This window comes from Diorhabda sublineata, chromosome 2, assembly GCF_026230105.1.
Source record: "Diorhabda sublineata isolate icDioSubl1.1 chromosome 2, icDioSubl1.1, whole genome shotgun sequence".
Taxonomy (NCBI): domain Eukaryota; kingdom Metazoa; phylum Arthropoda; class Insecta; order Coleoptera; family Chrysomelidae; genus Diorhabda; species Diorhabda sublineata.
Window position 1 is genome coordinate 29,540,411 of NC_079475.1, and position 18,270 is coordinate 29,558,680.

Consider the following 18,270-nt stretch of genomic DNA (forward strand, 5'->3'; position numbering starts at 1 on the left):
GTTTTGAATTTATGCAGTTATATGCAGTTTGAAGGTCATATAAAAGAACGGTCAAAAAACGTTTCAAGAAACTTTTTAGGGGTATCAAGATCATAATATTTATTCCTTAGTAAATTATATTTTTTGTTCCGCAGGGGTTTTATATTGTTTTGCCATCAAAGAAAGGTTTTGTGCTCATTGATGTATTTATTCAATTTTAATGTTAGAATAAAATTTTATATCCCAATAGCATGTTTATATTAAACATGTTTTTCCTTGTTTTATAACACATTGACGAAATGGAGCCCTGTAAATAATATGGATAACATGTGACACTTAAATTGTGAGATTAGTTTAATAATTTAATTTAATTAATTCCTTCAAGTGATTTTGTCAAATAATCAATTAATATCGGATTTTACTACATATTTTTTATATGCCTGCCATATAAAGAAAAAGTATCTTTTAATCAAACTTTTGGACGAGTACGCCTCTGATTTAAGTTGCCGTTACACTTTATTTTTATTCATAATTCCAACAACTGAAATTTCGTTTCTATACATTTCATGCTTCAAAAAACATGCAACTGCGATTTGTTTCGATCTCGATTACCATTTTCTATATACAGAGTTGTCTGGAAAAAATGTCATACATTTGATATTTTCCATTAGAAGGTAAGGAAATTATGAAAAATTCCGATTTTTATGGACACGTTTTATTATACAGTCTACGGAAATTTGTCATTATAATTAATTTGCTTTTGATGTAGCACACATATAAAAAATCATAGGCGTTGCGTTTCCTTTTAACAAGTTGTTGCACTTTGAATTACTTGAGACTTTCTGTTAAAGATGACTTAAATATCGAATGAAAGCGTTGACGATCATTACGTCTGGATACTCCATGTAAATGCCTTTGGGTTTGGGAAAGTGGAACGGAGAAGATTGATAAATAACTGATAACTGGAGACTAATAATCGACGGTAGACTCTTTCGCCCATGCTGTATGTATATATAGTCAACGGCAAACGGATTTAAGTTCCTCTAACCTAATTTTATTGGACAATTAGTATAATACAATAACTTTCTAATAACTGACACTGTCTTCATGGTAAGCTGCGTGTTACAAAATAAATAAGAGCATAATTCAACAAAAGGGACAAATAATAGAAACATAATTATATAAATTGGCTTTCATTTCTTTTATTGCATATAGTAATTACGAACTACATTTATTTTATCAAAAAAGAAATTCTAGAAGCATATATAGAAAAATACTTCATTTTTTCCAATACAAGATGACACAATTTTAAATTTTCTTCAGGGTGTCATTCAAGCGGGTAGATAAGTAAAATGTAACTCAATTAATTTCTACGCTTTCCTGAATATTGTCTCTTTAATGGCGATATCGCTCTCATACCTAGTTTCTCATATCCATGAATGTTGTTTCTCTTCCGCATCTCTCTTACCATCTATTTTGTCAATTAAAATATCTTTATAGATATCAGGAATGATCTTGGATACTAATTAGCCACGGAAAGAAATTAGCCTAGAGGTCATTTTATGAATATTTTTATTGATTGCTCAATATATTACTATTTGCCACATATAATGGATGATGTTAATCGTGAATGAAGCGGAAAGTTTTCAGAAAATTGTCTCAATTTTGTATATTACTATAAAAAGATCTATGATTGTTATTTTAGACTATTGAGAGGTATACAACAAGAAAAAGCTTAGTGAACCATTAGAGTATTCTACTAACAAAAAGTTACAAGCATATCAGGACAAGGTGACACAAGTATAAAATTTAAATAAAAGCGATACGATTAGTGGTTCTGAATATTAATGAAGAAAAAAATTAATATATGATACTTGAAAGTAACTGAACTGGTTGTACTATCTGGAAAGAATGGATCTAAAGAAGGATATTCAGACTTAGCTTGAAGGATCCAGAAGGGAAGAAAAGGGCGAAAGACCAATAAATAAAAGGAAGGCATCTGTGTAACAATTAGTTTCAGGATAACAAAAAAAGACTGGAAAAGATTTTGAAGGCTATAGGCGCAAAAACCTTTTTAGCAACCTCTTTGCATAGAACATGAACAGCTATTCCTTCATCAGTTACATTAGTGCTATAATAAGAATTTTTAATTTCTTTACAGAATTTAATTTCATTTATGAAAAACATTACCAAGTTTATCGCATACCTCAAAATAATTGAAGCTCCTAATAATTATGGTATTAGATTTTGTTTAGGTACATTGAAATGTATTGACAAATATTGAATAATGTAATCCACGAACTGTGAAAGTGTAACTAACTTAATTGAAAGTCGTAAATTTATGTGCCTTGACAAACAAATAAAATTTTAATGGATTGTTTTTTGTTGAATATTGGAGAATTATCTTGATATGAATCGTCTCTTGGAAACACACTTTTATTAACTACTCTTTTACAAGAAATTCAGAAGTAACATAACTGAAAATATATATAACGAAACTAAGACTAAAATCAGACTGAGTTGTATCATTTTGGTTTGGTTAACTTATATAAAAAATATTGATGACTCGGCATTGAAAGTTTTGTCTATCGATAGTTGTTTTACATAGATAATATTCCAATATTTTTTAAAAATTTGTGGAGAGAGCAAAGACCCCATCCGATATGATGTGTTTCTTGTAAGGTAAAGAGATACATACTATATATACATACATTCAAACTCCTGTTTTTTGGTTCCTTTCTCCATTTGAAATCGTATTAAAGCAGATCATTCTATGAATTCTGTCATTTCTTGAAGTATTTAAAATACGTTTTCATACAGCTTGAAAATGATCATTATTATTATTATCTTATTTTCCATGATACCGTTAATATATATATATATGTATATATTTTTTATTTTGTACCAGAATTAATTAGATTATCACGTTCTGTTCTGTATTAACCCTGTCTATTCTAACATACTGAAAATGAAATTAGCTGCATTATGGAAAGATAACAACGATCGAATTCAGGCGCTAGCGGCGGACGTATCGCCACTATTAGTGGCTGCTATACTACGAGAGGTAGGTACTGCTTTTACTTTTTCTTGGTATTTTGATAGTTTGTGTTTTTAATTGAAACAGTTTTGTTTAAATTTTGTCGATGGAAAAAAGAATTATAATAGTTCATAAATACAAATATTTCGCAGGGTCTATTCAATAGACTATTCTAGTCTATTCGAGAAAGGCAGCGTTAATTTTGCGTGAAAGTACTAAGTCGTGAGAGAAGAAAAACTCTACTTCAACTTTACTAGTCGATATTAATAAAAGAGAGGAAATAATATTTTGTCGAAGAAACTACCTCTATAAAATGGCAGAAAATTCAGTGTTTCAACGACAAATGGGTAACTGCTAGTAGAAAAACTAAAGAATGGCACCCATCAAAAGCTATCCAAAAGCTGATCTCAAAGATTTGTCGACAAGTTTTAGGCACCAACAGATGAAGTATAGCATATAGGAAGTGATAGATAATTTCTGATGTAGGAAAGTAGCCTGATCTTTGTATCTAAAAACATTGGCAAGTATATGACGAGGACATCAACATAGATCGCTTAGAACTTTGTATTTATCCTGAAATATGTCGAAGAGCAGTCTATCTTTTAATAAATAATGCTTCTACCATCGTCTCCGGAGCGACGTATTCCCACTTCTTACACTCCAAGTATAAAATTCAACAATGACTATGTAAAAAGTGGATTGGATATGATGATATTTCAACTAAATCAGAATTATTGGCAACAAAAAAACTATATCGAGCCCTTTACAACGACATACTGCAAGTTACCCTATTAGCAGAGAAGAGCGTCAAAAAAGTTATTGATCCAGTCATGTTGAGATCAATAACAGTAGCAACAAATAATGACAGTTCCATATGAATAGAAGCGAACTATGGTCAAATACCAAATACCAAATATAGCAGTGATGTATATTACAAATCATAACCAAAATCTCTTTTTTTATTTCTGCTTATTATTACATGCGATCAGTAACTATACTGGAAGTATACATATTTACTTTCATTAGTGCTGTAAATTGGTTGTCTGTTATGTAATATGAGTATATTTAGGACTGATGTCCAGTGACATCATTCCTCACTGTATTTTTTTAAAATTAGTCTATATGTGTATGTATCTTGGATTTAAAATTTAATAGAATATTATAAATATTTCAAACCTTCCCATATCATAAATAATTAAAATTTCTTTACCTCGAACGCATGTTTTTGTTCCGAAAATGTAGCTAACCTTAGTTTATTTATGAATTATGTTCATAAATATGCATTTGTATATCATTTTCCTCAAAGAAATATTAGATCCTATTGTGTAAAGTATTAAATAAATAAATATACCTTTGGATAAACGAAACATTTCTCGACGCATAAAACCGGAATTGTACAAAATTCTTATAATATAGAACAATTGGGAATTGGATCTTCTACTTTTTAATATAAAAGGGGATGTCTCTCTGTCATTCCTTATTGGTTTAATAAATCGCTTCTTCGAATACAGGCAACAGGAACTTTGTTGATGGCGACAAAATTAAACTGGGTTGGCTACCTAGCTAAGTTTGCAAATCGACCTTGGGCAAAAAGATGTTGTAGTAAAGACCTCTTCAAGACCCATACTGTAGTAGGATACGTCCATCAACGAGATGGTTCGATTATATTAAGAAAATGCTATAAAACTGGATGATCCGCACAGAAACGACACAGGCAATTTTATATGACATATCGGTGTTTCGACGGCCCTCGTCAAATTGGATTAGAATCAGCAAAAATAAAAAATGTAGTTCCACTAAAGAATATACTACAACGCATTTATTTTATAACATTTTATAACTAGTCAAAAGTCAAATGCAGTTATTCTTCATAACTTCAGAATAACAGTTTCTTCAACTATATAAATTACTGTGTCTCGCTCTAAGCAATTAATAAAATTTGAACGGAAAGTAATATGACGATGATAATAAATAATCTCAATAAAATAGTGTTTACTATTTCTTCAATTCAAATAAATTATCTAACGTTCATTAAAAGTTTCGCTAATAAGCTTTAGATGTATAATGAATATTCATTAGGATGTTTTTATAGCTTTAAATAGCAATATACCTCGTTCACGAGAATATTTTAATGTCTGGAGAATGTTGAGTTGTAACGAAAAATATAGAATATTTCCTCAAATAAATTTGTATTCCAAATTACAACTAGAACAAGGGGATTGCTGTAAACAAATTTATTCCAAAAAAACTATTGTGAGACCAACGTCGACATTCTATAAGCTGCTTGTTACGCCCATTAACCTTTTTATCTGAATTTTTAGAAGGAAGTTCAAATAGAACTTAAAAAAAGATAAGAAGGTTTGCACAAATTTTATTTACAAAAGCAACTAGAAGCTTAGAATTTCATTCTTGTTATATAATCTAGAACTTTGAATGCAATCTTGAATCAATAACATTACACTAACTATTGATATTAAAATTCATATTAATAAAGATTTCATAATTTTTTTTTCCATCACTCGAACTAATAGTCATCGGTTTCAGAATCATTAGTACCTATTACACTAAGCTTATTAGATACTCAACCGACGATATAATTTTCTGCTGCAACTTCTTCACTTCCACCGTCTGTTATGTACTGTTACTGAAATTTAATGGTATTTCAATGGATAGTTTGAAAATAATGTGCAAAAATAAGCTTTCATTTTGACAAAGTCGGACGCTAGAGCTTCCAAACAAGTTTATTTTTCTACTCTACTCGCTTCATAAATTTTCATATATATTTCTGTGAAGAAAATTTTTAAATACATATAGAACTCATGTGTATAATAATTGTAAGTGTTGGTGAAGTAGTACTGAATATTATTAACTAGTATACTGGCAGCTAAACTACAACGGAGTAGGAGCTGACATCTACGGAGACGTGCCCAGGGTTAGAGTAATCCCAGGTCTAGGCTAATATTTCTAGTTTGCTTCAATGATAAGAGAAAAACGTTGAAAGAGTAAATTAAAAGTTATTTACTTGAATAATCAAACAACTACTTTAAATGCAATTAGTGTCTAAAACAAGTCTAAGTGGATCCATACCTCAAAAGAAATTAGCTTCTCCAATAATATTATCATAACCTGGTGACAAGCCACGAAGACAAATTGCCAGAAATTATATCCCAACATCAAAATCTATTTTAATTCCAATTTCTAATTAACTATGTTAATTCTTTTATTTTGCCTATCATTTAAGTCTTAGTATTCATTATATTTAAAGCCAATGCTTTGAAAAATCAAATACGTTTAGTAGAATTTCGGTTTTGTAAGTTACTGGTGCACACGTGAGTTTTGAACCTCTTTAAGATAGACTAAACACAATATATCAGTATCTCTTTACATTAAATTAAAAAAATTAGATTGAATGCTGTCTTTGCTAACCCAACAAATTCTAAAAAAAATAATAAAATATTACAATATGTAAGACTAAACAATTTATTTCTAATTTTGTTAATTTATCTAACTATGGATAAACATAACTAGCAATAGAACATTCGATGCCAAGTCATCAATATTTTCTACATAAATTAACCAAACCAAAATTATACAACTCAGTTTGATTTTAGTCTTAGTTGTAGTTAATAAAACTGTTTATAAAAAAGTGTGCGTTCAAGAGACGATTCATATTTAGTGTTCATTCTATTATCATTATTTGGAACATAAAATGAACGTGACAGAAAAACCTAAATGAATGATTTGTTGGAATAGATTCAAATCTAAAGTTACATGTACATACAAATGAGCACCTGACATGAATTTTTCAAGACATTTCAAATTCAATAAAACGTAAACATTTAGAACGTAGGTTCAACGTTTCCAAAATTTTATTTAGTCATCAGTTTTTACAGAAATTTATGTATATATGTACGCACACATTTTTAGCAATAGGAATACAAACAATTATTATATTAAAAATCCATCAACTGATAAAATAATCACGAGATATTATTTTATTTAGATTTTGAATTGAAACTTGTAACCAACTGTAGTGAGAAAATAAAATTTCCTTCGTTTTTATCTACTTAATTGATTCAAGTGTTTGTTTCAAAAGTTATTATATAAGGGCAATTCTGATAAATGTATCATCGACTATATATTCAAATCATTAGAAGGTATTTATATCTTTCAAAATAAGTTTCAATACAGGAAGAAGAAGCAATTAATGCTTTCATAGATATGAATATAAAATTCCCCCAAAATGATATATTTCGGTGAAATCTTTTTATTTTCAATCATTTTCTAATGTTTATGAATATAAAAGATGATGAAATATTTTTCTAGTTACAAAATAGTCGATTAACATAACCTAAACGGCTATACTGAATGCTTGATCTATAACGATCTTGCCGCATTTCCTGAGCTTATAGAGGATATTTTTCTATTCTTTGAAAAGTATTTCCAGACTCTGAGCCGTAAAGCAACAATATTTTACCGACTATTTCATTACTTGCATCAATAGACTAAGCTTTTAAGATACATTCATAAAATATATCATACTGAATTCTAGCGAACGAGCTGGTCATGGAAATAGACCTCTCCAAGACAATACACAAAGGATTTTTTTAGGTTCATAAAACTTGCTCTCGCTTTCGCTATTCATACTCGTATCTCCGCGCAAGTTTGTTACGGTTATGACCAAACATTAAGTCTTCTTTGTATTAAACTTTAGTCCGTAGTTTTGAGTGACTATAACAAGTCGATCTACGAATCTTTATAGTTGTTTAAACAAGCTGGTTATCAAACTTCATAGATAAAGTCATAATTTTTAGATTATTCCAGTTTTATATGTATTGAAATAAGTCGTGATATAGTCCCTAGCTATATGGTAAAGTTCTATAAGTTAACTTTCATACTTTCATGATTAGTTTCTTTTTGAGCTGAATAATTAATACCTTAGTTTTTTTTTCTGTTTAAAATAATATATATTAGAAGTAAAAGTAATACTTTTGTGACAAATCTGTAGGTTTTGCTTTCTGGTGCTTCTTGTTTCTGTCAATCATGGATTAATAAAGATCCTCCGCAAGCTCGAAATACATGTCTCTTGTATACAAATGGCTCGAAGCAAGCGCACGGAGCTGGATTGGGCGTTATAGGACCAAAATCCAAGTTCTGCTACTGCTAAAAAAAGCACTCACTACTTGTGAACTTGCAGATTCTGCAAGCAAGCCATAGAGACAGCAATTACTTTGCGTATATTCTGCCCATTTTAGCAAAACGTTTAAAGAAGCAGTCAAAGCGACTCCCCAAACAATCTACAACATTTCTGACGCCTGCTGATCCACAGAACTTTTAAGAGGGCAGTATTTGATGCAATTATTATCAAAAATTCAAAATAATAAATTGAAGTGAACACGTCCATTCATATTCCAGAAGATAACTGTCTAAATTTCTATAAATCGACTATTTTCGAAATATCTAAATGGTTGGTCGTAAGGCATGATAATGAATTTCCACATAATTAACAGAGTACCTAAAGAAGTCGTTATATTTTTTGAAATATAAATATATATATATATATATATATATATATATATATATATATATATATATATATATAAATGCATCTAAATGTTCTTGATTTTAGGTTTCTTCTGTTTCAAAATTGGTTTTTTTGATAAATTTTGACGTTAGGAATATAAAAAAAACTAATTTTGAAATTTTGAAACAGAAGAGAACTAAAATCAAGAACATTTAGATTCATTAATATATCAAAAGGTCTAAGAAATTGAAGAAATTGGAAATTGGAACCGTTAGTGATATTTCTACTGAATATACGCTACACTCACAATTTAACAGCCTGATGCGCGTTTCGATAAGGTAAACTTTTTAACTTCGATCTCTGAAGATGTTAATTTGGTTATTGGAACACGCGTGTTGCCAACTTTTTTTACAAGGAATGAAGTATATTCATGAAGAATTTTAAACATTATTTTAGAAAAATGAACAGTATTTTATTTAGTTATTGTTTTAAATACATATTTGTAAGAGATTACCGTACAACTTACTGTTTTAGAAACTTTTTAAAAACTTCATACGTCTCACCAAAATTATTGCTGAAATTAAAATAAACGTAGATCTCATTTTCCATCAAATTAATAGATGCTCTATTTCTATCCTCCCGCCACTTAGCATTAATTACTGAAAAAACTCTCAGTAATTGCTGAGGTGGCGGAAACAGAGAGTAGATATGAGACAATTTTAGTTATGTTTTTAAAATCTTCTGTAGTGTTTTCTAACAATTGGCTCCACTTTTGACCAATACTCAATTCAAGAAATTTTTTGTCTTCTGATATTTTTTCATAAATTATTTTGAAATCTGTTAATTTATTCAGATTATCAATAATTTTCTCAAAATGATCCAATGTGACCCAAAACTTCAATGATAAACAGCTACTTGAAGAAAGCTAGTTAGTCTGATTGAAATCGAATCATTTCTTTTAATACAAATTTAGCCCTATCAATAAAAAGTATGAAGTTGTTAATAGTTCTATTTCTTCTTCTTGGGAAGACTCTGTAATAGTATTTATTTTTTTTTGTTTCATTGCCAAAATACTTATCATTTTTCATTTGAATTAGCTCATTCTTTGAACCAGTCATAATGTTATAAACATCTAAAATAGTTACATTATTTCAATCTTATTTTTTTTATTGGAGGCAGTGAAATACATTGTCTTTATTTAACTGGTCAATAACAGACTGCAAGGAGTGTGGGCCAAGAACTTCTGTTACTAATGAGTCCATTTTTGTCCTAGCCAATCGTATGTTAGTGGCTGTGTTGGAATCAACATGCATAATCTTATATACTTTGATACTACTCAGTCCTGGATATTGAACGATGTCATCGTTAACTCGGCCGCTGTTAATTTGGTTTATTCATTAGAAGGGGAAGACAAGCCAGATGTAGAAGCAGAAGTTTTAGGAAAAAAGTTTTGTAACAATTCCTTAGATTTTCTCATTTTGCTTTGTGCTTTTTGATGATTAAGTGCTCTTCAGTCTAAAATCACGAAAACGAAATATATATTTTCAAAAATGAAAAAGGGCTATAATTAACAATAAAGAAAATAGAAGCTCAAATTCGTCTACATAATACTATATTTCCGATTTCGAAGCTAATTCCTTGCCCAAACTTTTCTCCAAGTTCATCCCTTAAATGCTAGATAGGATTTAAGTCAGCTTTGCGCTGGCCAATCCATCCTGTAAATACTGCTGAACGGAACTTACAGTATGTGGACTAGCATTGTCTTGCAATAAAATTTATATATCAAAAAAGAGACAAGAGGAGATGAAGCCAGCGACACGCAAACAAAAGAACCAAACCTGCCCGACACCTGCTTGAGAAATAGTAAATATTAAAGCACATATTTTGCAATTAACATTAAATCGTACTCATTAACCAGTCATATTAGCATTTCCATTCGTGCTTATATTTTTGTTATGCCTTCGATAGTTTGGCTTTCTTTCTTGGAGTCGTAAGAAGAGAAGGTAATTCGTACTTTCCATCTTCTGTACACTAAACTTATCATTTTTGCTGAAAACAGTATTTTGTATACTTTATTTTTGTTCAACAGTAAAAAGTATAATTTAATGAAAAACCCCATAATACTGTATAGTTGACAACTCTATGTGTAGCGCTAATATTAAACAGTATATTCAGTGTATATTTTGTGTATTCAAAATTCTGATATCGAACAAAAAGACCTTCATTTATTGCTATAATTTTTTTTCTTACACGCTATATATTTTTTCTCCAAAATCGGCTTATATCATTTCTGCAAAAATATCACATCAACAGATTTCACATATTTTTTCAACTCCCCATTAACGATAATGCGTGCAATGTCATGTATATTAAATTCCAATGAAAATGAAAGGTGAACACGCTATGAGATGTATATAAAACATTCAAGAAAAATGTATAATTTGTAATTATTTTTATTAAAATGGGTTACTATGCAATTTTCTCTATGAATAATAACTACCGAGAATTATATAATCTTTTGCTCACTAGCAATTTTTATGAGGACGTGAATAGCAACTTGAAGGTATAGCCGTTATTATACTGATAAGCTAGTTTTTGTTGAATAAGCATGATCTTCTTACTGCGTGTATTGAACAGCATATAAATACAAAGTATATATTTTATAAATTTTTCACAGTATAAAATGTGAATACATTTACATAGTGCGCCAGATTAATATAATGTTGTTCCTATAAGTATTAAATTACGTGAAAACATAAACAAACCCATAATAAAATAACAATTCAAAAGATTATTGACATAATTTTCTATTTACTCTACCTCTTCATCATTACTTTCAAACTTTATATCTTCATATTACACAAAAATAAAACTATGATTTGGAATCTACACTAGTGACCAAAAAAATCGACTCATGTCGCATGCTAGCATAGCTATTAGTATCAGCTTTATAAAAAGTGGTCTATGTTATTATGTTATTATTTTGGTAAAGAAATTTAAATCTTATCTGGAAATATAAAAAGGAATATTTAATAACATTACATTATTCTATTTCTGATTAAAAAGCTCCAAATCAAGATTATACCATATATGATTCATTTACTCACTCGGTAGCTTTATACCAAACTAATTATAGAGCGATATAACCTTGTATACAATAAAAATGTTTATTAATTACATTTGCGTTGAACAGTTGGTGCTGTTCGATCCGTCTTGTACGTAAAATATATTGTCGGTAATATCTAGAGAACCAAACAAGTTCCAACCACCTATAAACCACCCAGTCGTGACTTGCTGTTTTTTTATTGGTAATTACAGTACATCTTTTCGTTCTCTCCTAACCCATAATTCTTTCAGCTCTCATAAGATGGACGATCCGGAAATACAAGAGACCGTAGAAGCTATTCTAGGCCCTGGTGCTAAAGTAGTCGATTGCGAAAAAAAATCTTCCATAAAAGAAGAAGAAGTTTTATATATTAACGGCATCCCAGTAACATTAGAAGGACGTGACGGATTGGCTATAAAACAAGCACTCGTAACCGGACAAGTCCCACCGTGTGATTTATTAAATAGTTTATTGATAAAAACGGGAATACTCAAAGCTCCTGTTAAATTGGATACTTCTCTTAGCGTAAAATCAACTACGGTAACAACAGAAGAAGTTAAAGTTTCCCGTGCTGGCCGAGTGGTAGACGAAAGAAGTAGAGAAACGAAAGAATCGAATTACTACTCGAGCGCCCTCACAGAAATATTCGAACCAATCAAAGTGATTCCAACCAGCGAGCTCTTAAACGGCGAATACTCGAATGTGCAGTATGCGGAAAACCACGGAAAGTACTACGACAATAATGGTTACGAGACCGGTAGCGATAGAAAGTTTGGTTCTTGTTCTAGTGCTTCTAGTTACGAATCAGAAGAACCGGTGCCCGTGTCTTCGTATCAACCGAAACCGTGTCTCAGTAAGGATTCGGGGCATCTGAGCAATTCTATGTCGGCTACTAAAGTCGATTTTACTCAGAGTTCTATTGACTCTTTGAGTTCTTTGGACGAGACGGATTATTTAACTGATCAGTTTAAAAAGTGCGCGTTTAACAGGAGCAACGGATTCTACAATGCCTACACTGAGAATATTTTGGTAAGTTCATATAATATATAAATAAATAATTGGTAGACAAGATCATTGTCATCATTAAATATTTTTTGTAGAATAGTAACAGTTGGATGATTTACTTAGTTTATGTATGCAGTGCTTAGGTACATCAATTTAATTTATTTTAATCATACCAAAATAAATGTTTAATGTCTAATCTTATTTTTTTTTGGTTCGATCTCAAGTAGGGAGTTTCTATTTTATGAAATAAAAATATATTTTCTGGGTAAAGCTATTTTTTAAAAAACTCACTAAATAGTTGAGAAAATTGTCACAAAATAATATATTCTTACTAATCTTTAATATTTAACAAAATAGATTTTTCAACAACCGTTTTTAGTACATTGAATAAGAAGTTCTAGGAATGAAAATAAAACGGTTCGAATAAGCCTAAACTGAAACAATAAGTTAATATTCGTAATGGAAAACCACGTTTTCAATGCTTTTCCTTGATCAAGCCAGAATTGACATTGTGTAGTAAAAATAGAGCTCATTGAAGATAACTTTTTATCTGAGTGGAAACTGAAATACTTTAATTTTTCGTAAAATAATTAGGTCTTAGAGAAATTATATTATACATTTTGAGTACTTCAAAAAATCACAATAAATTCAATTTCAAGTTATTACATGAGAATTTAAAAAGTTATCATAGAAAATGAATTTTTTCCATTAATAACTAGGCATGAAAATTAATGATTTTTTTATAATAGAAAAACTAAGGGTTTACTACTACTAATAGGATAATTTTCAAAATATAATGTTTTATATAAAGAATTTTTTGAAATAAAATTATGTAATAACTTAATAGTAGAAATAGAAATAGAAGTTAGGAAAGTTTCTTCAAGTAGTAATTTCTTTTATTTCGGTATATTAAAAGTTACTAGCTGAAGATGTAGCTCAGTGGGCTACAATAATATTACATTAGAAATACTAAAAAGTTTTAAGATTAAGATTTAAGAAGGATCAAGACAGAGGGTAGTCCGGTGCAATTCATAACGAAAATGGATTATGTATAAGTGAAAACAAAATTTATACAGATACACATAAGATGCAGAAAGATGCAGAAAGTATTGTTCAAAAGTTCAAAAGACAAAAGTAATGGTACAGGGGAAAAGCGAAAAGACCTCATAATCGAGATATATGAAGTGAAGTGCTTCAAATTTAGGCGTGAATATACAGAGCGACGGAAGTTGAGAAGCAGTTATGAATGAAAAATCAGTGTAACAATTGAACTTAATGATGCGTTAAGTAGAAATTTTAAGGGAGGAAAGGAAATAGGTAACAATACACCATAACGAAAGTATATAAATCAATATTTCGGCCAGTATTTATATATGGTAGGAAAAGCATTGTACTTACAAACTCACTTAAAAATCAAATTCATGCAGCGGAAATGAAGTACCTAGTGCCATTAGAAAGGATCGGAAATGAAATGAAATAATGCGAAAAGACTTGAATATAGGGCTTGTTATTGAAACTATTGAAAAACAAAAGCTTAAATGATTTGGATACTTTTATAAAACGGGTACCAATAGACAGGCAAAAAGGAATTGACAAGCTAGATTTCTAGAAAAATTTTATAAGAAAAAATTAAAACATGAAGAAACTAGATATAGAAAAGAGTAGCGAGAATGTATTCATGAACTAACACATCCACAGCGGATACACCAGGGATTGTAATTATATAATATTGGTAGTAGCTTTTATTTGAGATAGGAAGACATATTTCTTTATCATAAACATTTGATATTATATTATCAAAATCCAGTCAGGAAAAGACAAATAGAATGAATTCCTTGTTTTGATTACCGTACGTTATTATAAAAAATTTTTTAAGGGCATTGTTTGCTTCAATGGCGAGAATCACGTATCGGCTCATAATTGGAGTTATGTCCATATTGCCATAAACGGTGTTGCTAGTACTAAATCGGCATTTATATTGACAGTACTAGAGAATTTACTGCTCAAAAGACAAGAGCTTTCTGAGCAAATGATCACGTAGGTGCAGAAGGCGGTTGCTTTCAATTCGATTATTGTTTGGATGTAGTATAAAGTAAGCATTTACATTGACATAAACTCACCTCCATATTCTGTCCAATTAAGAGTGTGAGTAAACCCCACTTCCAAATAAACGGCTTTTTGAATTAAGTATCAAGATACCATATAATAATAAAAGTGTATTGTGGTAATAAAACATATTTTTTTGCATACCTCTCACAAGTTAATTTGTGATAAAATTCTGCCTCGTGCCTTAAAAAAGTTAATAAATTCTTCTCCGAAAAAATGTGATGTGATTATGTACTCAAGTGCTTTCTTTTTATCGTAAACATGTGATTTTACGAAACTGTGTATAATAAAATATATGCTCTTGTGGTATTCTTGCTATTCGAGGAACATCCAATTACCAAAATATACATTTGGAAAACGCAACAGCAATAACTTCTCCATTACATTAATTTTAAAATCCATTGCAAATCAAATAAATCCTAGCCTTTTATATCTTTGTTTTTTCACTGTACAGCTTTTTGAAGATTATGAAAAAAATATTCTGCTTGCCAAATCATATTTTCGGAGATTCAAACAGCTAATTTTATTTTTATTTTTAGCCCACAATTTTCGGTACAGTAGCATCAGACCTCACACCAAAAGACTGTTCAAATAGAAGGGTGAGTACAATAATAGTATCTATTATTATTATTCATTAGAGTTAGAAGCATGGGTTGATACAGCCCAGGGAAACTGTATACATTTTGAAGTATTCGGACATTTACTCTCTACTTTACCGGCTGCAATTTTTAAAGCCCGATTTTTCATACAAACTAAATGTTATTGTTTTGATAAACATCCGATAAAATTTTTTAAAATTTTGTAAAAATTGTTCATACACTGTTATGGTTGTCAAGTGTATTGCAATAAGAATAAATCCAGTTGTTTCCACATGAAATACGGCCATTATACAAAATGCCATAAAAATTTCAGAATTTTGGGGCAATTCTCTCAAATGTTCGAGTATTTCAGCCATGTCAAGAAATATTCCGTTCACTCCGAAATCTTATGCTAAAAGTAACAAAAATAAAGATAAATAAACTGGAGTTGGGATTAGACTTAATGTTACGAAATGTACTCAAATTAGAGTTACTATTTTGTGCAAACATTCTAAAATCAGTTGGAAATTCACGAAAATAATAGCGAAGTTGAATTGTGTGTAAGAGCGATGAGAAGTCGGCAAAATTGAAAATCTAAGTGACTTTTATTTGACGAAAGTGAGTCATAGCATGTGGAGTTGCTCCAATTGAGTTAGTCTGTATTGAGTTGAGTACCTACAGAAAGGCAAAATAACATAATTTGTTTGATGCTCGCAGCTCAACTTCGTATTTGTATATGTGTGAGGTGAAGCATGAGTATAGGGGGCCAGAACTATTATAATCTGGAAAACTTCGTAAATTTTGATCCATAACTCATATTTGTAAGCTACCGGGAGTGAAAGGAGAGAAAATATTCGTTTCTGAAGTAGTTTTTCCTGTTTCAACATAAAGCTGAATTTGATTCGTTTACTTTCACTTCCATTAGGGTAAAACTAAAAATATAGACCTTTTGTCGTTATCATTATTATCAAAATAAGACTTACTTCCGATTAATTGGATGAATAATTCATTCTTATGATAATGTTCTGTAAAATAGCACCTGTTGTTACACTAAGTTCTTTTAATTTAAAATACATAATCATCGTCACATGAACCGATATATTGATTTGCCAAATAATAACAGTATTTGACTGGCAGCTGTTTCATCACTAACTCAATAGTAAATTCAATACATCATCTAATATAATAGCTCTAACAAAGTATCTGAATCATATTGAATGCTTCTGAATGCAACAGTACCTACGAATGAGTGAAACCTGAATTACAGTGAACTTATCAATCAGTATTAATAGATGATTCTCATTAAAACGTATTGTGTGAGGTGAGAATAAAATTCTTATACCAAAATATGATATGAATGATGTGGTTTGTTGACAAGATTCTCTTGTGTACCATTGAATATTATATATATTATTTGGAGATGGTAGGCAGATACCTGGCCATGTCCCTTTAATATTTATGAGCTATTAAAACTAGCAATAACAAAAATAATTTCCAACAATTTTAAATATATAGTTGTCGTGTATGTGTCTTTTCAGCTTGTGTTGTGAAAAAAATTTTTTTAACATCGCAACGACTTCTGTTTTTTATCCACGTCTCGTTTGTCGGTGGTATAGGGGGATGCTGATGCTTACCTTCATTAAAAATTTAAACCGATTCTGAGATTCTTGAGGTCAATTGTTTAACAATTTGATTTAATCTGAGGAGTCTGCTATTTGCCAAAATTTGCGCAATTTAGTTTTAACTGCATTTTTTCTTTGATTAGATAAGCTGTAGTAATTTCATACATCTGGGGTTGGTATCGAGATTTCAAATCGGCTCTTATAAATCCCACTGCTTTCTAGTTTTTGATTAAACTAATTTTAAATGGATAATGAGTGGATATGCAATGGTTTAGCAATAGGTTGCCTTGGCAAGTAGCCGCAATTACTTTCTTATATAATTGATTTGATAAATTGCAACTATGTTTTTCACATGAAATCCACGTCATTTTAGAGGAAATAATGTCAAGAACTAAAAAACAAAGGTGGGCAGCTCTGAGTCGCAACCCTAGAGTTAGCAGGTGTAAATATGTATATTTTGGTTAAATATTTACAGTCTGTTTTTTAGAATATCAAAACAAAATTATAGTTATATTATAAGTTATATAATTCCTGTTCACGATAGTCAATGGTTTCCAGTTAAAAAATGACCGCAAATAGAGGTTGCCATGCTCTCGCTATAGGTAAGTGTGAGTGTAAGAGAATAAGCTCTATTCGTTTCCAGCAATAAATAAAAACAAAGAATGGCAACTCTAGCACTTTTCGTATAGTATATTTATCTTCTCTTTTATTGAAGGCGAACACTCCATTTCATGTTTAATGCAGATTTTTTGTTGTTGAATTTTAAAATTTTTTTTTGTCTCACGAAGGTTAACAATTATCTGTTTCATAAAAAGGAAAACTATAAATATAATGACAAAACTTTAAATAGTGATACACCATTGAAGCTCTTGGTTGTCAGCAGAAGTATTTACTGCGTTTATTTTAAGTGCGTTTCATAATTGAGGAAAAGTGACATATTTCTAAATGTTAGTCAAAAATATAAGAAAATGTCAGAAAAAAGTGTCTAGTTTGGACGCGAACTTGTTTCTACCTTGTTGGAAATCACTGAAGTTTTGCGAACTTTTTTCATAAATTGCATGTGAAAAAGTAATTGAGCCATGTTGTGTCAAATTTCATCAAAAAGAGTACAGTTGGCAAAACCAACGTGGTTCATTGACGACCCGGTATCAGTGACATCAAAAGATGAACACCAAAAAGGAAACATGGATGCAAATTATGACTCTGATTATTCAAATGGTATTGATACTAATTCAGTAAATGAATAAAAATATGTATAATTTTAAGATTTACGTTTAAAAGCAGTATATTGTGTAGTACGTAATTTGTTTGGA

The 18,270-nt window shown here is 30.2% G+C and overlaps 1 protein-coding gene across 5 annotated transcripts in view; it reads left to right on the forward strand.

Annotated features, from left to right (window-relative positions):
* The window catches only part of LOC130440858 (ras-GEF domain-containing family member 1B-like), a 551,095-nt gene that overhangs the window by 487,621 nt on the left and 45,204 nt on the right, over positions 1–18,270 (forward strand). For 2 of the 5 annotated variants that reach the window (XM_056774233.1, XM_056774232.1), the window contains exons 2-3: positions 11,898–12,675; positions 15,297–15,356. In XM_056774233.1, the coding sequence (XP_056630211.1) occupies positions 11,908–12,675; positions 15,297–15,356 (828 nt within the window). In that variant the 5' untranslated portion in view covers positions 11,898–11,907. Of the gene's footprint in view, positions 1–11,789; positions 11,849–11,897; positions 12,676–15,296; positions 15,357–18,270 lie in introns of those variants that run through there. The other 3 variants (XM_056774235.1, XM_056774231.1, XM_056774234.1) reach the window with 2 other exon arrangements.